This window comes from Rana temporaria, chromosome 5, assembly GCF_905171775.1.
Source record: "Rana temporaria chromosome 5, aRanTem1.1, whole genome shotgun sequence".
In the NCBI taxonomy this organism is placed as follows: Eukaryota; Metazoa; Chordata; class Amphibia; order Anura; family Ranidae; genus Rana; species Rana temporaria.
Window position 1 is genome coordinate 179,476,779 of NC_053493.1, and position 25,175 is coordinate 179,501,953.

General features: G+C 46.4%; 1 protein-coding gene across 1 annotated transcript in view; it reads left to right on the plus strand.

The window, feature by feature from the left end:
- LOC120940513 overlaps positions 1-25,175 on the plus strand; it is a 308,239-nt gene that overhangs the window by 145,361 nt on the left and 137,703 nt on the right. The window contains exon 5 of the mRNA XM_040353429.1: positions 16,548-16,604. Coding sequence (XP_040209363.1) covers positions 16,548-16,604 — 57 coding nt within the window. The remainder of the gene's footprint in view (positions 1-16,547; positions 16,605-25,175) is intronic.

Genomic DNA, 25,175 nt, shown 5'->3' on the forward strand with positions numbered 1-25,175 from the left:
GTGGCTATATTGGTCACTGATTTGTTTTTGTTTCGTTTTTGAATGTCAGAAATGTATATTTGTGAATGTTGAGATGTTATATTGGTTTCACTGGTAAAAAAAAAAAATTAAAATGGGTATATATTTTTTTTTGTTAAGTTGCCTAATAATTATGCACAGTAATAGTCACCTGCACACACAGATATCCCCCTAAAATAGCTAAAACTAAAAACAAACTAAAAACTACTTCCAAAAATATTCAGCTTTGATATTAATGAGTTTTTTGGGTTCATTGAGAACATGGTCGTTGTTCAATAATAAAATTAATCCTCAAAAATACAACTTGCCTAATAATTCTGCACTCCCTGTAGAATTGATAGCGTAGTGGGTTTGTGATGCATGGGAAGAGATTCCAGAGGATATGGTACAACACGCCTTCAAGAAATGTGGCATTAGTAATGCTATGGATGGCAGTGAAGACAGCAAAAGTATGAGAACGACAGCAGTGATGGTGATAACTGCAAACTCAGTGATGATGACAATGTCTACGCTGATAACCTCACAGCAGCTAAACGCTGAAGCTCTCTTTGGACATACAGATGAGGAGGAATCCAGTTTTGAAGGATTGTAACTTGTGTTTTAGCTTGTAGCTTGGTTGCTGATTGAGCTACCATATTGTTTTTGCTGACCCTCCTTTTGCACTTACAGAGCTAGTTTACTGTTTTTGTCTTTTGAAATAAATATTTCAACAACATTTTAATCTACTGATGCCTCATGTAATTTTATTGGTAACTATTTTTTTCTTTTTAATTTACCGCACCAGCAGCTGCTGCATTTACCACCCTAGGCTTATACGCGAGTCGATAAGTTTTCCCAGTTTTTTTTTTGTGGTATACTTGCGTGCAAGCTATGGTGCAAATCATTGAAAAATGATCACACCTGATGTACTAAAGGCCTATCTCATTGAGACCCTAACAAGCCAGGAAAATACAAATACCCTCCAAATTACCCCTTTTTTTGAAAGCAGACATTCCAATGTATTTAGTAAGAGGCAGGGTGAGTTTTTTGAAGTTGTAATTTTTACCACAATTCTTGGGAATTTTTTTTATTTTTTGACAAAATTGTCATAAGTTATTTTTCTCACACAGCACATGCATACTTGTAATGACACCCCAAAATACATTCTGCTACTCCTCAGTATAGTGATACCACATGTGAGACTTTTACACAGCCTGGCCACATACAGAGGTCTAACATCCAAGTAGCACCGTCAGGCGTTCTAGGAGCATAAATTGCACATCTCACTTGATGACAACCTGTCAAATTTTTTAAAGCCCTGGAGCACCAGGACAAAGGAAACGCCCACACCCCAACGTATAATCTATGAGGCATAATGAGTCTTTTTAGCAGTTCATTTTTTTTCCAGAAGTTTTTGGAATATGTGGGGAAAAAATGAAAATGCATTTTTTTTTTTTTTTTATACAAAGTTGATGATTTATAAGATATTACCAACAGCATGTACATAGCAAAAATGACACCCCAAAATACATTCTGCTACTCCCGAGTATGGCGATACCACATGTGTGAGACTTTTACACAGCCTGGCCACATACAGAGGCCCAACATCCAAGTAGCACTGTCAGGTGTTCTAGGACAGGGCTCAAAATTTCAAGTCCTGAGCTACTAGCCAGGCCTCAAGAGTTACTCGCCACTAGTTGCCCCACCTAATCCATACATTGCCCTGCGCCTAATTGCACCTGTAAACATGCCCTCGTAGATTATCTCATGGAATGACAATGTTTTATGCAGAATCAAGTTACAAAATTAAATATTACCAACAACAACTTTAACTAAATAGGACAGGGCACTGGGGGCAGACCAGAGGGACAGGGCACTGGGGGCAGACCAGAGGGACAGGGCACTGGGGGCAGACCAGAGGGACAGGGCACTGGGGGCAGACCAGAGGGACAGGGCACTAGAACTGGGTCTCTTCCCCATTTTCTTGCTGTCTCCTCTGCAACTCCCATCCATCCTCTCTCTCTCTCCCATTCATCTCATCATCAGGAGCCTGTGTGTGCGGCTCCACGCTTGCATGTCCCCACTTCCCCTTTTATTCAGGCTGGCAGAGAGGAGAGGATCTGCAGCACAGCGGGAGGGAGTACAATAAAGCGCTGAGATCCACACAACTGCACAGCCATTGACACCATAGCACAGCTACATTGGTCGGGGCCCGGGGGAAGGGGGGCAGGCTCAGAGAGGTCATACTGTTAGGTCCCATGGCTTAATGAGAATTGGAAGGAGAGCACCTGTGTACTGCTCTGCCTGTGCGCGGCTCACCAGACTACTTTTCCCGAGCATGCACCTTTCCTGTTCGGCCGCCAATCTCATCGGGACTCTAAGTGTAGGCACAGATTGGAAGGAGATTGGTCATGCAGCCCTGTCATCACTCGCCCCCAGCTTAAATCCACTCGCCAAATGCTAGTAGGCGAGTGGAAATTTTGAGGGCTGTTCTAGGAGCATAAATTACACACACAAATTCCTGCCAACCTATCACATTGTTGAAGGCCCTTCATATTTCTAACACATAGCATGAACTGTATATACCATTACAAATTAAAATTCATTATGAGCAAAGGGTAAAGAAAAGATTACCTGCGGTTTTAGTAGTGCAGTGGTCCACAAAGGAGAGCATCGGTCCAGGCAGCAGGCAGGAACATGGATAGCGACAGTAAAACAGGCAGCAGGCAGGAATAGTCAGTACAGGTAGAGATGTTGTCGGCACAGCCAAAGCATTGGTCCAGATAGCAGGCAGGGATGTGGTCAGCAGCAGCAAAGGGATCGTCCATACAGCAGGCAGGGTATGGTCAGCACAGCCAGAGTATTTGTCCAGGGAGCAGGCAGGACCATCAAGCTTAGGGCATTGGTCAGGAAAGAATGGGGACAGGGGTAGAGGCTTCTCCCACCCAAATCGCTTTGAAGCCTCCGGACAACCAGACCCTGTTCTGGGAACACAGAAAACCAAAAACAGTTTTTCTGAACTCAGAACACTATTTTGGAGCCCCTCACATATGTGAGACCCCTGTGTAGCGGGGTAAAAGATCATTCCAATGGGGGCAGGCAAAAACATTGTCAACAGGCCGAGGTCAGTGCAGGTCAAAGGCAGAAATAAACGGTAGGCAGAGGCATAGACGTGAAAGTCAGAAACATGGCGGATAAACAATGCAGACGGTAGGCAGAGGCATAGTGGAGAAACAGGCCAGTGTCAGTTCACATGGAAGACAATGATATGGTTAGTTGAGGCAGGGAAATATTCAGGACAGAAATTGAAAACGGGGGAAATGGCAGTATTAGAAATGTGGGCTAATAGTTTTCGAGAGTGTGATGGTCCTGAAGGTGGAATATGGACTGGAAAATGATGCTCATGTAGTCTGCTGACACAATCTGAGTGAATGCTTCAGGGGGGGGGGGATACTTGTTGGTAGATCAGGGCAGTGGTAATGTATTTAATAAACCTTTATGAAGGTGTTGGGTCTTTCCGTTGATTTTTGGTAGATGATGAAAGAATTTAAAAGGGCCAAATGAAAAAAGTAAATTGTGACTTCCCCCCTCACCTTCCAGGACAGCTACTTGAGATTGGCTCCAAAAATCAACGGAAAGACCCAACACCTTCATAAAGGTTTATCCCTCTACAGGAAACACAAATCAGATACAATTTAAAAGGCCCCTCCCTTTCCTCTAACCCTCAGTTGTTTTGTGTTTCCAGACCCTCCAGGAGCACCGACACGTTTTTTTTTCTTAGGTCTGGTAACTGTGTTTTGCGGACCCCCTGCTCTGGCAACATCAAGTACTGGTTGTGGCCAAGTCCTGGGTGTGTTTAGTCCCTGTTTTTTCAGCCAGAAGGGCTCCCTATTGTTGGAGGTACTTTCTTACCTGTGTAGGTGGTGGTGACTTCCTTCAGGTTTTTCCCCAGCTCTGCCTGGTGAAGCCTCGGCTTCACCGAGGTGTGGCAAGATGGCGCCGGAACCGTGATTATGCAGCAGGGGACCTTTTTTGTATGGGCCTTCTTTTCTTATGGCTCTTGTTTCTGTTTTTTTCTAGGATAGACGGATGAAAAAGAAATGCAGAAACTGTAGAGCCAGGCTGCCTGATGGATATAAAATACTTTTTTGTGAAGATTGTATTCCATCTAGGACTAGTTCAGAGACTACCTCTTTGAAAGAGTTAATGTCTTCTATGAAGGAGGTGGTAGCCTCCTTCCGGTCTTTCAATGACAGGGCAGCAGGTCTGGGGCCTTCTTCCTCTGGTCCCAGAGCTCAAGAGCCTTCAACTTTAGTTAGACCCCCTCCCCAGTCCGAGATCAGTGACTCACACTATACCTCAGATCTGGAAGAAGGGGAGAACCCGAGCTCCTCATCTGATGACGAGTTCCCCCTTGTTTGTTCAGGTTTGGCACTGTCTGAAAAAAACAATAGGTCTTTCGAACCGAGCGTCTCTTGCAGAGCCAAGAGAACTTTCCCTACAGCTAGCAGTTCCCTAAAATTTTGAGGAGTGGCCTGCCTCCTCTGGTCACCAAGCTTCCTAGGCCTGCCAGCCCTGAGAGTCACTTCTAACGCTACCACAGCAGATTCTGTCCTGGGCAGAAATCAATGTTGCCTCAATCGGAGCAGTCCACATCAGAGGTTCAGAGAATAAGCTGGCGGACTATCTGAGCAGAGTGAGGGTCAGTTCCAGCTGTTGGGAGTTACATCAAGGCACATTCCAGGACATTGTGCTAAGACTGAGCCTTCCTACAGTGGATCTATTTGCCTCCAGTCTCAACAGAAAACTGCCAGCATTTTTCTCACTGGAGAGAGAGAGACAGGGTCCTTGGACAGATGCTCTCTCCTTCCCGTGGGATTTTGCTCTGGCCTACGCCTTCCCTCCTTTTCCCCTCCTACCTCTGGTAGTTCGGAAAAGTATTCAGGATCGGGCAGAAGTGGTTCTGATTGCCCCCTGGTGGCCCAGGAGGAGTTGGTTTTCCTCTCTTAAGACCCTCTCTGTGGATCTTCCCTGGCTCCTACCAGATTGGAAGGATCTACTCCATCAGGGACAAGTATTGCATCCAAACCCTCAGACCTTCCATTTGGTGGCCTGGAGGCTGAGCGGCGCATCTTACAGTTGAAAGGGTGTTCAGAGACAGTTATTCAAACTATCCTGGACAGACGCAAGTTGGTAACTGGAAGAATCTATGGGAAAGTTTGGAAAACTTTTAATTCCTGGCAGAGGAAATCCGGTTTAGATTCTTTTTCCACTCCCATTGTATTGATTTTTTTACACAGAGGAGTGGCAGGAGTGGAGAAGGGACTATCTGTCAGCACCCTTAGGGTTCAGGTTGCAGCCCTGTCTGTGTTTTAAGACAAGAGGCTAGCGGAAGATCCTTTAGTCAGAAGGTTCCTTTCAGCCAGGTCTAGACATGCTCCCAGGATCGTCAAACATGTGCCTCCTTGGGATTTATTATTGGTGTTGCTCTAACAAGGGCTCCTTATGAGCCTTTGCATGAAGCTTCCCTGAAATTGTATTTCCTTAAAGATTTCCTTCCTTTTAGCTATTATGTCAGGAAGAAGGATTTCTGATCTGCAGTCCCTTTCCTGTAAAGATCTCTTCCTGAGGATTCTAGAGGACAGAGTAGTGATTAGACCTGATCTTTTCTATTTACCCAAAGTATCTTCTAACTTTTATAGGTTGCAGGAAGTAGTCCTGCCTAATTTCTGTACCTCTCCCAAAAATGCGGAAGTTGAAAGATTTAGTTTTTTTTAGATATAAAGAGATGTCTTCTAATTTACCTAGAGAAATGCAGTGGGTTTAGGAGTTCCTCCCAGCTGTTAGTTTTGTTCAGTGGCCTTAAAGGGTCCAAAGCATCTAAAAGCTCTTTTGCTAGATGGATTAGAGAAGCTATCTGCAAAGCTTAAAAAGCGCCAGGTTGTGTCCCTCCTTCGAGAATTAGGGCTCATTCTACGAGATCCATGGCTACGTCATGGGCAGAAAGAGCGGGGGCATCATGGGAAGAAATTTCTAAAGCTACCGTCTGGTCCTCCTCTCATGCATTTGTCAAACATAGAGTTCAGATGCTTTCCAGCCAGGACCTCTCCTTTGGTAGCAAAGTGCTTCAGGCTGTGGTCCCTCCCTAAGGAATCTTGCTTATCCTCTCAAGCAACTGTCCTGGAAGGTGAGGGGGAAAAAACCCCCGTTAGTCTTACCGGTAACGGTATTTCCAGGAACCTTCCAGGACAGCGTCTATATTCGCACCCTATTTTTCTTTCACCTGGTGGTGGTTTTGATTTTGTGTGTTTTCTTTTCTTTTTGCATTTTGGTGGAGGTTTACTTGATCTTCTAAACTGAGGGTCAGTGGAAAGGTTGGGGCCTATTAAATTGTATCCGATTTTTGTGTTTCCTGTAGAGGGCGGGAAGGTTCCTGGAAATACCGTTAGCGGTAAGACTAACAGGGTTTTTGTACCAGAAGATGGATTTTCGGGTTGAAAGATAGGGCTGCAACATTTGATCATTTAAATCCACCCCCCCCCCATTAATTTAATGTACTCATTGACACAGGAAGGCTTGCGAACGATACCGCGTCTTCTGTGAAGTTCCACCGAGGTGTCATCGTGGATGGTGGACATGATGTACACATCTTTCCTATCCCTCCACTTCACAGCCAACACTTTCTCGTTCCTCAAGCTTGTTGATTTCCCCCCCCCCCCTTTGAATGGTTGTGGTGACAAGATGCTGTGGGAAGCCCTTTCTGTTTTTTCTTGTACCATAGGCCAGGTATAGGTGGCAGAGAAGGAGCAGACTGGTGTTGTCAATGTAAAAATGATACCCCTTTTGAAGGAGTCGGAATGCCAATGTACAATGGACACTCAGGGGGCTGGAGCTGGCAATCTTTGCCTTCGTACACGCGGAATGAGTGCACATAACTGGTGGCGCTTTCACATAGCTTGTTGCGCTTCAAGCTGTACCTCGCCCGCCTACTGGGGATATATTGCTTGATTCCCAGCCGGCCTGTGAAATGTACCAGGGATTCATCCACAGAAATGTTTTTGTCAGGGACATAAAGTTCGGCAAACTTCTTGGAATTTTTTTTTTTATTAGGGGGTACATTTTATAAAGTTTGTCAAAGTTTGGGTGATTTCGGGGGGGACTGTTGTCACGGAAATGCAGGCACCGCATTATAATTTTGTATCGGGACCTGAGCATGGCTGATTAAAAAATTGGCATATGGTGGATGGGTCTGGTCGACCAATACCTATGCATTTCATTTTGTTTGTAAGACCCGTGTTAAGCGTTGGGCCTAAAAACAATCTAAGCTCCACCACTGTTGGGGGTCTTCATTCAAAAGGGTGGGCATAGCTGGGGTTGGTTACAATGAATTGTTGGGCAAAAAGATTGGTTTGGTCCACAATGCCTTGAACCAATTCGTCAGGAAAATAAATAAATTCATTCGGGAAAAACCTGCACACCTGGCTGTGCTGTAAAAGGGGGGATCGTGGCTGACCCTGAGGTAGAAGGCAGCCACAATGGGTTTGCCAAGCCATCTGGAAGCTGGGTTTGGACCCTAAGTCTTTGGTGTGCACTTGTACTGGGCCTTTCCTCCTGGGGTCTAGCAGTGCTTGTACTGGGCCTCTCCTCCTGGGGTATACCGCAGTTGACACAGCGGGTAGCTGCCTGATGTTCAGACCGTCGTCTTTTTTAGCAGATTGCGTCCTCTAGTTCGGATCCTGATGTGCTGCCTTCGGCTCATATTCCGAAACAGAACTGAGCGGTGAGAGCTCCCTGTTGCTCTCATCGGTCAGACTGAGTATTTGGTATGCCTCTTCTGTGGTGTACACCTTTCTGGACATAGTGACTGTAGGTACTCTGGGCTGGTGGCAGGTACTCTGGGCACCAAAGCAGCAATCTGGGATCCGCTGTGTCCCTCGGGACACAGCCGTTCTCCCATGGGGGTAATGGAGTGGCGGGAGACCGAGCTTCCAATGTAGCGTACCGGATTTTATTATGCAGAGCTGCGGTGGCGTGCACGGCCCGGGGGCGTGTGACGATCCGGTGTGTCCCTCAAAACACAACCATTCCCCAATGGGGGTAATGTAGCGGCGGTGGAGCGTACCGGATTTGATCATGCAGAGCTGCAGCAGCGGTGTGAACGGCACCCGCAGCACGGCAATCTGGGCTGAGGCTTTTCCCTTGAATACAGCCCAGCCCCGATCAGGGTAAAGAGCCAATGAAATCACAGCCGGTCACTAAATGTAAACAAAACACAACACTTTGTGCAACTTACTGATGCTGGTTCTCCTCTTCACACACCGATCCAGTGTGAGGAGGAGATCAGCTAACAGTGAGTTAAACATGTACTGTACTACATATATGTGCTACTGTGCCCAGATTACCCCCCTAAATAAAGACCTGTCATCCAGTACCTGTCCATCAGGAGTACCTGCCACCAGATTACCCGCCACCAGCCCAGAGTACCTGCCACCAGTCGTCGAATAGTTGTAACGAACCCCGGTACTCTAGCATGTCCTTCGTATAAGCTTCTCTTGTTCGGTAATAGAATGATCCAAGATCCTATAGCTCGCTCAGTCACTTGTTGGGACACAGCGTAGGGTGGCTAGAAATGTAAATGTGCCTGATCCCCTGCGCTACTATGAGTGCTAAATATATAGTAAACCAATAACTGATAAATAAGTGAAAAGGATGAGGGTTTTTTTTTATTTATAACGGAGAGACTGGCCCGCACGGGCCAAAACATAATTTAACATGTACAGCAGGGCAGATCAAACCACTTAACTCCATGCAACATAACAATGCCATCTACAAGGTATATCCAAGTGTAACCTTCTTCTAGCGTACCCCCAGGTGTCATCCTGGCTTGTGTAAAGGTGGGTGCATTGGGGGGAGGAAACCCAGACTGTTGCGTGCATACATGTTTGTGGTGTGCCCCGTAGGGACCCGCCCACAACTACGGGGTTCCGTGGGTCTCCAAACTTGGGACCTGTCCTGGTTGTCTAGGCCGTACCAGCCCGGTCCCCCTTCCATTATCTATTTTTAGAGCTGAAAAGATTTTAAAGAAAGCAGTCACAGAGATTCCGGAGGTAGGAAAAGAAAAGGGGAGAAAGAGCATTAGGGGGGGGGGTTTCCCAAGGGGTGCAGTCAGGGATTAAGGAGTTGCGTCTGATACGGCACCCTCCATTCGCTCCTCTCTGAGGTTCTGTCCTTCAGTAGAGTATTTAAACACGTTCCACGGTTGCCAAGTTTTTTTGTAGGTTTCCTGTCTATCTTGGCTCATAAGGATAAGATCCTCCAGCCGGCTGATGTTATCTACTTTTTTTTAAGCCAAAGGGATAGGGTCGGTGGGTGTTGAGATTTCCAGGTGATTGGGATGCAGGCCTTGGCCGCATCTAGCAGGTGGCGCACCACCGACCTTTTGTAAACCTTAGATGGGATGTCTGTCGCATGCAGTAAGAAGAATGCCGGGTCATCCGGTATCACGCGGTCAGTGAAATTCTGAGTTACTCGGCGGACTTCTCTCCAGAACCCCTGTAGCCGGGTACAGGACCAAAATATGTGTAAGAGGGTACCCTTCTCCTGACAGCGCCAGCAAAGGTCTGACGACTCTGGAAAGAGGGTACATAGTAATGCCGGGGTCCTGTACCACCGCGTAAGGATCTTGTAATTTGTTTCTTGGGTTCTGGAGCATATGGATGACTTCTGGGCGAACTCGAGTATGCGCTGTCTCTTGCCCGTCGGGAAGACACAGTTCAGGTCCCTTTCCCATTTAAGAAGACATGGGATCAGGCTATCATCGGGAGGAGTGTTTTTAGTATGCCATACATCAGGGACAGGGTGTGCAAAATCACCCCGGTCCCGGCACAGATATCCAGAGTCGTGGGTGGCTGCTGTATGGTGTCGGGGGGTGTCATGCTATTCAAAAAGTGTCCGAGCTGAAGTGCTCTCATGTAATCTAACTTGTATGGGCATGTAGGGTCCGTTGGCTCCGCAGCGGTTTTCCACTTACCCCTGTTACTAAGATGCGATGCTTGGCTGAATCCCGCCTCGCGTAGGTCAAGGAATTTCCGGGGGGGTCAGGATCTGGGGGTCCCCTTTGTTAAAGGGGTCTTCCATATTCTGATAAGCCTCCCGCCTGCATACCCTCACAACCACCGGGCAAGGGTTGTGGGGATGAGACCCTTGTCCCCATCAACATGGGGACAAGGTGCTTTGGGGGGCACCCCAAAGCACCCTCCCAATGTTGAGGGCATGTGGCCTGGTGCGGTTCAGGAGAGGGGGGGGCCGCACTCTGACTCCCCCTCTTTTCTGTGGCCGGCCAGGTCAACGTGCTCGTATAACAGGTCTGGTTATGCATATTTAAGGGGAACCGCACGTCATTTTTTTTTTAATTGACGGCGGGGTTCCCCTTAATATCCATACCAGACCTAAAGGGTCTGGTTATTGAATTTGCGGGGACCTCCGCGCTTTTTTTTTCTAAAAGTCTGTGTCCCATTGACTACAATGGGGTTCATAGTTCGTGTTATACCTGAAGGGTTTCACATGTACTGGCACTTTAAGGCTGGCTCCACCCAGCAGTGATGACAAGGGTCAAGGGGCATAGTAGCCATCTTAGAGAGACCACATGTAGGAAGCAGAGAGATATGTAATGTCCTGAGATGCATGTTGCAGTGTACAGGCTGTACTGAATAAACATCCATTGTTCCAGCCCAGAGTCTTGTCTCCCTCACAACACAGAGGATATAACAGTGGCGACGAGGATGGGATTTACAAAGTGTCTATCAGTCTGAGAGAGAGACAAAGACAAAGACATTGTGGATTGTCACCTGGATAAAAGCAATCACAGATCCCAGCAGGAAAATGTCATTAATCGGGACATTAAGTGAGTTTGATGGAGAACAGACATCCTGGACTTCCTGGGTTGAGAGACTGGAACAGTATTTCAGTGCAAATGACATCCCAGACAACAGGCAAGTAGCAGTGTTTCTGACAGTGGTTGGGGCCAAAACATATGACACTCTGAGGGATCTGCTTTCCCCTGTAAAACCAGCAGCTAAGACATTGGCAGAGCTGCTGACACTGCTAGAGGATCACTTCCAGCCTAAACCATTAGAGATTGCAGAAAGATTTCGCTTCTATCAAAGGCAGCAGCAGACAGGTGAAGAGATTAAAGTTTATGTGCTCGCCCTTCGCAGACTAGCCTCGACCTGTTCTTTTGGGGACTACCTACCTACTGCACTGAGAGATAAGTTTGTCATGGGACTGAATTGTGAGTCAACACAAAAGAGACTGTTAACAGAAAAAGACCTTACCCTTACAAAGGCAATTGAGATAGCTTCAGTGATGGAAATGGCTGTGAAAGATACAGAGGAATTGAACCCCCAGAGCAGAAGGGAAGAGGTGAAGCAGGAAGTTTTCAGAACAGCAGTCAAGCCAACTGCTGCAAACTGGAAATACAGACCCCCACCAAGCCGGGAGTCAGCTTGCTACCGTTGTGGCAATACAGACCATGACCACAAAGTCTGCCGGTTTAAGGATCAGACCTGTCATAATTGCGGTAGGACCGGCCATCTGAAACGAGTTTGCCGTAGCAAGAAGGTGCGAGATAAACAACCTCTGAACCCCAAGACTAAGACATATATGGTGGGAAGATATACATCATCATCTGAGTCAGAGGATGAGGCTGTGCTCCACAGGTTAGACATACATCATATGCATTCAGCACCCTCCGCAATGACTGTAGATGTAACCGTTGAGGGAAAGAAACTCAGGATGGATGTAGACACAGGAGCAGCAGTTTCAGTTATCACCCAGAAACAATGGAGACAACTTCAGACCCGAAAAACTGTCCGCCCAACACCAATCAAACTGCAGACATACTCAAAACAGATACTCCACCCACTGGGTTACGCAAAAGTAAAGGTATTGTACAAGGGTCAGACAAAGAGACTGCCATTATATATCCTAGAAAATGGGGGACCCCCTCTCTTTGGGAGAGACTGGATTGCTCACTTTGGTATGCCAGACATCGCCATAAGTCCCTGTAACACCGTTACCATTCCATTAGGAGATAATGAGGGATGGGTGGTGTCCCTGAAGCAGCGGTTCCCAAAGATTTTTGATGACCAGTTGGGAAAAATAAAGCATGACTGTGTGAGACTCAAGCTGAAACCCAACGCTCAGCCTAAGTTCTTCAAAGCTCGGACAGTACCTTTCGCACTCCGAGCAGGAGTGGAAGCAGAACTAAGTCGGCTGGAGGAACAAGGTGTCATCTCAAAGGTAGAGCACAGCGAGTGGGCATCACCAGTTGTACCGGTAAAGAAATCGAATGGGGACTTGCGCATTTGTGGCGATTTCCGCATGGCACTGAACTCTCAACTGGAAATAGACCAGTATCCCCTACCCAGAGTAGATGACATTTTTGCCTCTCTTGCAGGAGGTCAAAAGTTCACCAAGCTTGATCTCAAACAAGCATATTTACAATTTGAGGTCCATCCTTCTTCCCGCAAGTTTCTGACCATCAACACCCACAAGGGACTGTATCAATATAATCGGATGGTGTTTGGGGTAGCCTCTGCCCCAGCCATTTGGTAACGAAAAATGGACGAGATTTTGGCGGACATTCCTTTCACTCAGTGCCTGCTAGATGACATGCTCATTACAGGACGGACCGACCAGGAACACAAGCAGAATGTGGAGCTTGTGTTGGCGAGACTCCAAGAACAGGGCCTGAAAGTGAACTTAGCAAAATGCCAATTCATGGTGCCTAAATTGGAGTTTTGTGGCCACCTTGTGGATGCAGAAGGTATACACACCACGGAAGCCAAGGTTGATGCTTTAGTCAAAGCTCCAGCCCCAACCAACGTCCAGCTGCGATCATACCTTGGCTTGCTGAACTATTACCACAAATTCCTGCCAGATCTGGCACACACCTTGTTTCCGTTGAACAAGCTTTTGGAGAAACACTCCAGATGGGACTGGTCGGCTGCATGCCAACGTGCTTTTGAAGTTTCTAAGCGGAAGCTGTTGGCGTCACGCATGCTCGTGCACTATGACCTCCAGAAGCCTCTCGCCTTGGCTTGTGATGCCTCACCCTATGGTCTGGGGGCGGTACTATCTCACATCTTACCAGATGGGTCAGAAAAACCAGTGGCATTTGCCTCCAGGTCTTTGACAAAAGCAGAAAGCAATTACTCACACATTGACAAAGAGGCTCTTGCGCTGATATGGGCAATTAAGAAGTTTCATCTTTACCTGTATGGTAGGGAATTCACCATACTGACGGACCATAAACCACTCCTTCAGATCTTTAGCCCTGACAAAGGCATCTCCCAGACTACTGTGGCCCGCCTCCAACGCTATGCCCTATTCTTGGGGGCATACAGCTACAAAATTCAGTATCGTGGTCATGATGCCAATGCTAATGCGAACGCTATGTCCCGACTGACAGGGAGGTCCATGGACTCTTCTCCACCGGTCAAGAGTTGTCGTTACACCAGCCTGTCCTTCTTGTCTTCTGGGATACCTTTCTGAAAACTATACTCTCCTGGGTACGGTCCGGTTGGCCTGCAACTGTCACACAGGAGTATGAACCTTATTTCCGTAGGCGTATGGAATTAACTGTGGCTGGCAACTGTGTTTTATGGGGAGACCGAGTGATCATTCCACAGACCCTCCGGAGACACATTCTGGACTTGCTACATACTGGTCATCCCGGGAGCACACGTATGAAACAAAAGGCCAGAGGCTATGTGTGGTGGCCAAACCTAGACTCAGATATCACAACATATGTGAATGCTTGTGCTGGATGTGCACAAACGGCAAGAGACCCTCCTCGAGGGTGCGTCCAGCCCTGGACTTGGCCCACGGTTCCTTGGTTTCGCCTACACTTGGACTTTGCAGGCCCGATCAGAGGACACACCTTCTTGATCATAGTGGACGCCCATTCAAAGTGGCCTGAGGTCATTCCTGTTACTCAGCCAACGACGAAGGCAACGGTTTCCATACTGTTACATCTCGCTGCTACGTTTGGATACCCCAGAGAAATCGTCACAGACAACGGTGCACAATTCACCAGTCAGGAGTTTCAGCGTTTCCTGACTGCCCACAACATCAAGCACAAGTTGACCGCACCTTACCACCCGGCTACAAATGGTCAAGCAGAGCGGTTTGTGCAGACTTTCAAACGCTATTTCAAAGCTACAGTGGCTGCAAGTAAACAACAGTCCCTGTCACCCCAGCAGCTGGACTCCTTCCTTTCTGCTTACAGAAACACACCACATGCAACCACTGGGAAAACTCCAGCAGAACTCCTTCTGGGGCGGCAGCCATGGACTGTTTTGGATATGCTCCGCCCTCAAACAGTCCAGGAACATGTACTACAGTCCCAAGACAAGATGGTCCAACACAATGAGCTCCCCCGATTCACAGCCCAACAAAAGGTATGGGCCCGATCTTATGGGGCTTCCAACACCCGTTGGCTTCCTGCTGTCATTGCAGAGACCTTGGGACCCAAGATGTACAAGGTCCGCCTGGAAGATGGTTCCATTTGCAGACGTCATGCGGACCAACTGCGTCCTCGTTCTCAACTGCCCGAATCCCTGATGCCGGCTGAACCACCAGTATCTCAAGGATCTGCTCCCAGTGAATCAGGATGCACAGAGACTGATGATTGTGGGGACTCTGAACTTTTGAACTCAGCTCCAACAAAGCCCTCCAGCTCTGGTCCGGAGGTCTGTTTACCCTCTGAGCTGGGGGATCCCTTCTTGGCCCTGCCGGTACCCATTCCGGCCAGCCCTGTTTCCTCCGGTCCCGAATCGCTGGATGCCCGGCCTCAACGACACTGTCGCCCTCCTGACCGGATTCAGTTGCAAGAGCGGTTACGAGACTTTCGACGGGGCCGACGGAAGTGATCAGATGACATATTAACCCCGCAACGGTTCCTGGAAGCTTGAAGTCCCATAATTCTCCTGTGTTTGGAGGACTGTTATTGGACAGTTATCAGTTCATGTTTTGTGCCTGTTATTGTTTTGTTGTTTTTTTTTTTTTTTTTTAGGGATGGATGGAAGGTGTTATACCTGAAGGGTTCCACATGTACTGGCACTTTAAGGCTGGCCCCACCCAGCAGTGATGACAAGGGTCAAGGGGCATAGTAGCCATCTTAGAGAGACCTCATGTAGGAAGCAGAGAGATATGTAATGTCCTGAGATGCATGTTGCAGTGTACAGCATGTACTGAATAAACATCCATTGTTCCAGCCCAGAGTCTTGTGTCCCTCACAACACAGAGGATATAACAGCTTGACAAGAGGAATACGACATTTGAAGCCTATGTCCAGGATCCATCTGTGTGTGGTGGCTCTTGATGCTGACTGACTCCAGTCTCAGTCCACTCCTTGTGAAAGTCCCCAACACTTTTGAATGGCCTTTTCCTGACAATCCTCTCCAGGCTGCGGTCATCCCTGCAGCTTGTGCACCTTTTTCTTCCACACTTTTCCCTTCCACATAACTTTCTATTAATGTGCTTTGATACAGCACTTTGGGAACATCCAACTTATTTTGCAATAACCTTTTGAGGCTTCCCCTCCTTATGTGTCAATGATGGTTTTCTGCACAACTGTCAGGTCAGCAGTCTTTCCCATGATTGTGATTCCTACTGAACCAAACTGAGAGACCATTTAAAGGCTCAGGAACTCTATGCAGGTGTTTATAGCTTAATTGGCTAATTAGAGTGAGACACTTTGAGCCTAGAATATTGTACCTTTTCACAATATTTTAATTTTCTGAGATTGTGAATTTGGGGTTTTCATGAGCTGTAAGCCAAATTCATCACAATAATGACAAATCACGGCTTGAACAATCTTGCTTTGCATGTAATGAGTCTATCTCATTTTGCACGATATTCAAATTTTTTTGAGTTTCACCTGTATGGTCTTGATAAACATTTGCGCAAATATTGTGGGGCCTTTAAAAAATCAGTAGCACATTCTTTTTATTCTACAGGTCATGTGCTTTCAGAAAATATATGGTTTGGGGGGTGTCTTTTACAAATTCTTAAAGCTGTAAGGTAAAAATTAAAACATCAGATTTTTAGAGAAATTTCGATATTTACACTTGTGGGTCTGTTCGATTTTCATGCAAAGCTAAATCAGTCAGCTTTGCATTGCAATGCAATGCCTAATGCAATGCAAAGATGAATATGTCAGCTTTGCATTGGGCTTGGATGCTAACAGATCCACATCTGGACTGCCCCATTGTCAACAAACATCCTTGAACACCTCCAGGTAGAGAGACCACTCCTCTGTCGACAACTGCTAATTTGGCCTATTCTTGCTGCTCAAGTAATGCCCTTGCACTGGTAATTTTTATATATTTGCATCTTTGAGTCTTTACTACACCCCACATTTTGACCTATTCCTGCAGCTGACAAACTGTCCTGCCACTGGTCAATATTTATGCAACTGTATCAACCAACATTCAAGTTTAATTTTGATGGATTTGTATTACTAATGCACTTGTTTCTGTTGATAGGTTCTGGAATCTGGAGTGGCAACCAATACAAATGAAATTTATGAGACTTCAACACAGGTATGTGTTCACAAGTCCACTTATGGACTCATTTACATGTGTTTTGATTATGAAGAACTAAGCAATGCTCATATTACAGTCCTATAGCATTTATGTGTTTTCTTGTGTTTATAAAGCATTGAAAAAGTTTTAGGAATACTTGATAAATTCATATGCTGGTTGATTATGAACAACAAAGCAATGCTCCTATAACAAGCATTTATGATGTGTTTGACATTGAAAAAGCTTCAAAATTGCTTGAAAAAGCCCATGTACAGTATAGCTCAGTTTTCTTGTAGGAAGTAATGTAGAGGAAATTATATTTTTTGAGGCGTAGTTAGGTTGTGGTGCCATAGCAGGCATTTTTGTGAATTCTCTGCGAGATGGATTCATATACTTCTCTTTGACGATTGGCCCAGCTCAGCTCCGCTGTAACAAATAGCTTTGCCACTGGCAATAATGCTCAGTGCTCCTGCCTGGCAGTGTTTGTATCTGGGGTGGGGGGCAGAGATAAATTTTCCCCCTGGGGTGCTCTCATATGCTCTGCAAAGGCCACTGTGTCGCCAGCTCAGAACCGCACATGCACAATTTTTGAGCTGGCCGAGTGCAGCATCTCCATCCAGTACTGTGAGCCATTGATGTCTCATTGTGTTACAGAGCCCCCCCCCCAGCCCCTCCCTCCTACACACGAATGGCTAGCAGAGGCTGGACCTGCTCTGTTTCCCCGACCACACTCCAGGCAGCCCGTGTGCTGTCTGTGAAGTGGATGTGTGGGTGGGAAAGTAAAATCTGAGCAGTGAATCTCCTGGGAGGCTGGGACCATACAAGTGAGCTCCTCCTCCCTCCCCCTCTCTGCAGCTAAAGATTTTTTTTTTTTTTCTAGCAGCCTGTAACACTACCTTGCCCTCCAAGGTGTTATGTGGGCTCACACTGGCATGCTGCAGTTTGTCTGCAGTACTGGTGTACTGGCAGTCTTCCTGCATGTTTCCCCTAGTCCCATAGAGGTTGCACATTTTTACTGTATGTTGTGAAAGTGCACAAAACGTCCTGCATCTTTGGTGCACTTCCAGGAAATGCAGCAAAAATGTGCAACCTAAAAGAAGTTTGAGGGACTATGGCTATGCAAAACTGCCAGTACACCAGTGTGAGCCCAAAGGCTTGTATTCACTTGCAGCAGGCACTGCCACTCCATTGAAAAGTGACAGGCAGAGGAGGTGATATCACATGTCCTCCCTGCCTGTTTTAACCCCCTAAATGCCAATCCCTCCAAGTAATGGCACAGTTCACTTTGAACTCCACCTAATTTCCATAACTCTCGGTAGGTTTTCGATGTGCTCTCACCTTATTGTTTGCACATCTTATACCTAAAGAGTTCTGGAAATAAGGTGGAGTTCAAAGTGAATTTCTACACCTAAGTGGAGCACCCCTTTCAGAAGATTTGAGGATATTCTTAAACCCAGAGACTGGTGAACTTAAGCCACCATAGACAGATTTAATTTTCTGCTGAACCAGCAGAATTTCGATCTATCTACTGTATGTGCAGAATGTGGTTGTACTGAATTCAATATATCAACTGACTTCAGTACAGCCAGCGTGTTTTTTTCTTTTTTGCTGATCATTGGATTCTGATGTCTGGAAAACTTGCACCCCCACAGAGAGTGACCCCCTTCGCACTGCCCCAACAGAGAGTGACCCCCTTCGCACTGCCCCAACAGAGAGTGACCCCCTTCGCACTGCCCCAACGGAGAGTGACCCCCTTCGCGCTGCCCCAACAGAGAGTGACCCCCTTCGCGCTGCCCCAACGGAGAGTGACCCCCTTCGCGCTGCCCCAACGGAGAGTGACCCCCTTCGCGCTGCCCCAACGGAGAGTGACCCCCTTCGCGCTGCCCCAACGGAGAGTGACCCCCTTCGCGCTGCCCCAACGGAGAGTGACCCCCTTCGCGCTGCCCCAACGGAGAGTGACCCCCTTCGCGCTGCCCCAACAGAGAGTGACCCCCTTCGCGCTGCCCCAACAGAGAGTGACCCCCTTCGCGCTGCCCCAACAGAGAGTTGACCCCCTTCGCGCTGCCCCAACAGAGAGTTGACCCCCTTCGCGCTGCCCCAACAGAGAGTTGACCCCCTTCGCGCTGCCCCAACAGAGAGTTGACCCCCTTCGCGCTGCCCCAACAGAGGGGGGCCCCCTTCGCGCTGCCCCAACAGAGGGGGGCCCCCTTCGCGCTGCCCCCACAGAGGGGGGCCCCCTTCGCGCTGCCCCCACAGAGGGGGGCCCCCTTCGCGCTGCCCCCACAGAGGGGGGCCCCCTTCGCGCAGCGGCCCCTCTCTCTGCGCAGCGGCCCCTCTCTCTCTCTGCGCAGGCAGTGTCAAGCGGCCTCTCTCTCTCTCTCTCTCTCTCTCTCTGCGCAGGCAGTGTCAAGCGGCCTCTCTCTCTCTCTCTCTCTCTCTCTCTCTGCGCAGGCAGTGTCAAGCGGCCTCTCTCTCTCTCTCTCTCTCTCTCTCTCTGCGCAGGCAGTGTCAAGCGGCCTCTCTCTCTCTCTCTCTCTCTCTCTCTCTCTGCGCAGGCAGTGTCAAGCGGCCTCTCTCTCTCTCTCTCTCTCTCTCTCTCTCTGCGCAGGCAGTGTCAAGCGGCCTCTCTCTCTCTCTCTCTCTCTCTCTCTCTGCGCAGGCAGTGTCAAGCGGCCTCTCTCTCTCTCTCTCTCTCTCTCTCTGCGCAGGCAGTGTCAAGCGGCCTCTCTCTCTCTCTCTCTGCGCAGGCAGTGTCAAGCGGCCTCTCTCTCTCTCTCTCTCTGCGCAGGCAGTGTCAAGCGGCCTCTCTCTCTCTGCGCAGGCAGTGTCAAGCGGCCTCTCTCTCTCTCTCTCTCTCTCTCTGCGCAGGCAGTGTCAAGCGGCCTCTCTCTCTCTCTGCGCAGGCAGTGTCAAGCGGCCTCTCTCTCTCTGCGCAGGCAGTGTCAAGCGGCCTCTCTCTCTCTCTCTGCGCAGGCAGTGTCAAGCGGCCTCTCTCTCTCTCTCTGCGCAGGCAGTGTCAAGCGGCCTCTCTCTCTCTCTCTGCGCAGGCAGTGTCAAGCGGCCTCTCTCTCTCTCTCTGCGCAGGCAGTGTCAAGCGGCCTCTCAATAGAGATGGCTGACAAGGGTTGATGCCTTGAAAGTGACATTCTTCTTAATTTTTTTTTCGTTTACAAACTTTTTTATTTGGTACAAAATGGTGGTACAAAAAGCAAAATGGCATACAAAAAAAGAGTACACATAAGAAAATGTCCAGGAGTCAAAAAATAGACAATAGTAAACTATACAAATCTTATGTAACATTAATAAAACATAGTTCTAAAGAGTAGAGAATTAAGATGAGGGTCAAAAAGTAGATATAAAACCATAAGTGTTATTAGGATAAACAGATCAGCAAAAGGAATTATGCGATTTAGATGGGATTAAAGAAAGTAGCAGAATGTTCAAACCATGGGTCCCATTTTTTATTATATATATGGATCGAATTTTGAACAATGTGATAGATTTTTTCCATAAGGTTTATATTGTTAATTCTCGTTTTTAATTGATCTAATGGAACTGTGGGGGATTTCCAGTGAAAAGCAAACAGCCAGTGGATCGCAACACAGATTGTGTGGATTAATCTCATGTGCTGTATGGGGAGGCCTATAATAGGGGAGAACAGAAGACAGTTCTGAACTGTCAGTTTGACATTGTAGTTTGAAATCTTAGAGGCAAATTTCTCAAGTTGTTTCCATATATATGTGATTCTATCACAGTCCCAGAAAGTGTGTGAGAATGAACCAATGGAGTTGCAGTTTCTGAAGCATAGTTGTGAAACGGTCGGAAATATTACATGTAGTTTAACTGGGGTATAGTACCTGTAACGGTCACCACCGTTTACGACCTTCCATCACATCCACGACAGCTTATCGACACTCCACAATCAGGCAAACGAACGAGACCCATAAGAATTCCCCCCAGAAACGAGACACACAGCTCTTGTTTGAGGTTTAAAACAGGGAATGACTCTTTATTATCTGCACATGGTAATACATTTCTCTTCAAAATACATCCCTCCCACCCTTGGGAAACAGGGTGGGTTAAATTGTCCAATGACAATGGTGATACAGGTCAGGTGTGTTCAAACTTCTCCTTCAGCAAACAGTCCCAGCAGGGGGGGGCTGCTGGAGTGATTCCCCCCCTTTCCTCACAGCAAGACATTTAAACATCCCATAATAGGTATGCAGACTGTACCAAGCTCCAATACACATAGCAGACTTAATTACCACAATAGACAATGGAATGCAATCACACCCCACCCCTTTCATCACAGCAAGCTGACTAGTATACATCAGCCAACACACAATATATATACAGTATATACAATATCTGACCGCATTAAATGTGACTAGCACATTAAATGTGACTAGCACAGGGGAGCTGTGGTGGCTCAACGCGATTGGCACTGCGCTGACAAGCCATTCACCTCTGCAGCTAGAGGTTCGGATCCCGGTCTCGGCTTCATGTGAATTGAGTTTGGTGGTCTCAGCCCGGCTCCCGGTGGGTGTGCTATGCAAGGTAAGCCTGTGCTTAGTACGCCCACCCCCCTCCCACAAAAAACCACCACACCTACACACGCACTCTAAATTGGGTTAACACACGCACATTGACCACGCGGTCTCTAAAGAGAGGCGAAGGACTAATGGGGCTGGTTGAGTGGGCTAATCCTCTCACTCCCTTATAGGGAGTCCCTCTGCCCCGTTGGGCTTCAAAGCGGAGCAGGTAGGGCGGGCTGTGTGGGAGGACCCCCTCACACACCCACCATTGCCACCCGGGGCATGGAGAAAGGTGGCAGATTGCCTCTGGGGGAGGCCTGCCTACTCCCAACTCCTGCAGTCCGGCTCCTCTCTCGAGTACACGCACAAAATACACTTTAAAAAAAAAAACAAAAGGAAAAAAAAAAAAATGTGACTAGCACAGACCATAGTGGGGTCACAATTAACCAACATCTTACAGTGTCTCAAAATCCTGCAATACGATGTCCCATCTCATGTAATACATGAATACATGAATTACGATTCACTTGCCACCCCATGCCCAAAGGGCACAGAGTGGACTCAGACCCAAGAGTTATCAGTGACGCTGACACAGGAGTACCCTCCATCCTCACAAAGTCTTTGGGTGTCACGGGTCATTCTGTTACAGTACCATCTGGTGAATAGTTTCAGTGCAGTTTCCTTAATAGCAGTTGATCTAGTGCATTTGTGAAGGTTGTTGATAGATTCTTCCCAGTCATCTGGGGAATAAGAGAAGGATATCTCCTGTTCCCATTTCTGCATGTAAGAAAGTTTTGGTGAATCTGTGTTATTAATGAGATTGGGGTACACCTCAGAAATAAAGCCACGTTTTCTAGGGGATTTCAGACAAAGTTTTTCAAAAAAGGAAGGTGGGTTTGTGTCTGTAGTCTGAAAGTATGTGTTGAAGTGTCTAATCTGTAGAAAGTTGTGAAACTCTGTGTTGGGAATTTGATATTTAGATTTCAACGAGGAGAAGGGAATGAAGTTATTGTTTTCTAGAAAGTTGAATAGGGAAGTCTGATTATTACTGATCCACCAAGAAAAGTCTCCGAAGCCCTTGGTGTATTGATGAAATTTCGGGTCACCAATGAATGATGCATGTGGGGGAGATTTAGTGATGAGATGGTATTTTCCACTGTATAATTTCCATAATTGGTATGATTGTGACACTATATGGTTAAGGGATTCTATAGCGTGATTAGGAATTTTATTTCCCCAAAGGATGCCGGAAATAGAATAGGGAAGGATCGAATCTCTCTCGAATGCTACCCATGGGAGATTAGGGTTGGAAATGTGCCATTGTGCCATTTGAGACCATCTGGCGGCTAGGTAGTATAGCCAAAAATCCGGGAGGCCCAAACCCCCATCCTTATGGGATTTAAATAAAACAGACCTGGAAAGACGAGGGTGTGAGTCTGCCCAAATGTATTTATGAATATCAGACTGGAATTTTGTAATCAGAATTTTGTTGATTCTAATTGGAAGTGCTCGAAACATGTAAAGAAGTTTTGGCAATATTATCATTTTTACCGCTGTGATTCTACCAAGGAATGAGATGTTGAAGGGTTTCCACATTCTAAGAGTTGATCTCAGTTTCAGCAATAGCGAAGTATAATTCTTGGAAGCTATATCTTTAATATTGGGGGTAAGAAAGATGCCTAGATATGGGAGTGACTCCATTGACCATGAAAAGTTAAAAGAGGACCGCAATGATTCTAATTGAGCTGAAGGGATATTTATAGGCATCCCTATAGACTTGGATACATTAACTGAGAGACCTGATAGTGACGAAAATATATTAAGTGTTTGTAAGAGGTTGTGAAGAGCAATATTCGGTTGGGTGAGGAATAAAAGCATGTCGTCCGCATACATACTTAACTTATATGTACCATTTTTTGTGGAATAGCCCTTAATGTCTGTGTGACTAAGAATTGCTGTAGCCAAGGGTTCTATCGCCAGCGCAAATAATAGCAGGGACATAGGGCATCCCTGTCGTGTCCCCCTGCCAAGTTTAAAGAATTCAGAGTTGCAGCCCGGGAGTCTTATTCTGGTGGCTGGATTATGATAAAGAGCATGGAAGGCATGTACAAACTCACCTTGAAAGCCATATTTTTTCAAGACTATGTCTAAAAAGGTCCAGGAAACACTATCAAAAGCCTTGTTAATATCAAGGCTTAACATTAAGAGTGGTTGAGAGTGTATATTTGCATCCTGAATGATGTTTGTAACTAACCGAATGTTATCCGTGATTTGTCTACCTTGGATAAAACCAGATTGATATGGGGAAATTAGAGTGGGGATTATAGCAGATAGTCGGTTTGCTAAGAGTCTACTAAAAATTTTAAGATCGTTGTTAATGACTGAGATGGGTCTATAATTCTGGGGCAGTGTGTGGTCCTTGTTCGGTTTTGGAATGAGGGACATATTTGCAAGTAACATTTCCTCTGGGAATTGGTCTCCTTTCAGTATATTGTTGAATAGTTTGGAGAGGTGTGGTATAAGGAATTGGTGATATTGTTTATAATATAAGGAGGAGAAACCATCGGGGCCAGGGGCAGAGTTCTTTTTGAGTGATTGATTTAATTATTTGAAGTAATTCCTCCTCCGTGCATTTAGTGATTCTATATTAGTTTTAGTTAATTTGGGGAAGGGGAGATTTTCCAACCAATTAATGGAGGAGAGAGGGATTGAAGAGTTTGTCGCTGAAAGGAGGTCCGAATAAAACGTTTTTAAAGATAGAAAGAATCTCTTGTGGGTGAGTGATTAGTTGGTTTGAGCTATTTTTAAGTTTATAAACGTGTGTGGGTTTAATTGTTTGATTGAGTTTCCTGGCGAACATTGTAGAATAAGAGTTACTAGATAAGAAAAATGTTGCCTTAGACCACCGAAGAGCTTTTTCTGCTCTAAAAGTAAGAGAGTCCAGCTCTGTGCGTTTTTGTGATATCAATTTAAGGGTATCTGGGTCGTGTGAACGTGTATGGTCTTTATATAAGTTTTGGAGATCTTTTGTAAGGGAGTGAATCTTTTCCCATTTACTTCTATTACATTGTGCAGCTCGCTTAATAAGGTGACCCCTCACAACTGCTTTGTGTGCCATCCACAGAGTGGAGGGAGAGATATCGGGGTTTGAGTTTAATATGAAATAATCCTTAATTTCAGATGCTATTTCTTGTTGATGAACAGGGTCCGAAAGTAAAGATTCATTTAATCTCCATGAGTAAGGGGTAGGGGTAAGGCCTATGAATTCTGTACTAAGAGTGACAATTTGGTGGTCCGACCAGGGGCAAGGGTGTATTGCGGCATCATGTGTGTTAGCTAGAATAATAGGGGTACAGAATATGTGGTCAATGCGGGTGAGAGTAGAATGTATATTCACGTGCACCGATGTTTAAAGCTCTCCAAGAGTCTATTAGCTGTAGATCGTTTAAATGTGTAATGGTTGTTTTAGATAGTGTTTTAGAACTCAAGTTTTGTTTGCTACGATCCAGATTCGGTTGCATGACCGAGTTAGTCACCACCTACTATGATATGTGAAGAGTGGAGTTGTTGCAATTTGTTAAAAAATTGGGTGAAAAATTAGGTCTGTGCATCATTAGGTGCATAAACATTAGCTACAGTAAGCTCTCTACCTGATAGGGTGCCTTTAATTATGATGAACCTACTTTCATGGTCTTTATAAACTTGCTGGATTTCGAATGGAAAAGAATGGTGAAAAAAAATTGCCACTCCCTTGGTTTTGGAGGAGGATGTGGTGTAAAAGGATTGATTATATGCTTTGTGAAAGAAGGTAGGATGAGCATCCTTCATAAAGTGTGTTTCCTGCAACATAACAATCTTGGCTTTTAACTTATACTGCAAGAACGCCTTCTTTCTTTTGTTTGGGGAATTGAATCCCTGCACATTATGAGAGATTAATGTAATGGCCATAAACCATAGAGAGTGTCATAAGAATTCAACAGGAAGTGAGGTAACTGAGGAACTGTAAGTTTAGGGGGGGGCCAGGGAGCCAGGGGTCTTGATCTGTTTAATGACC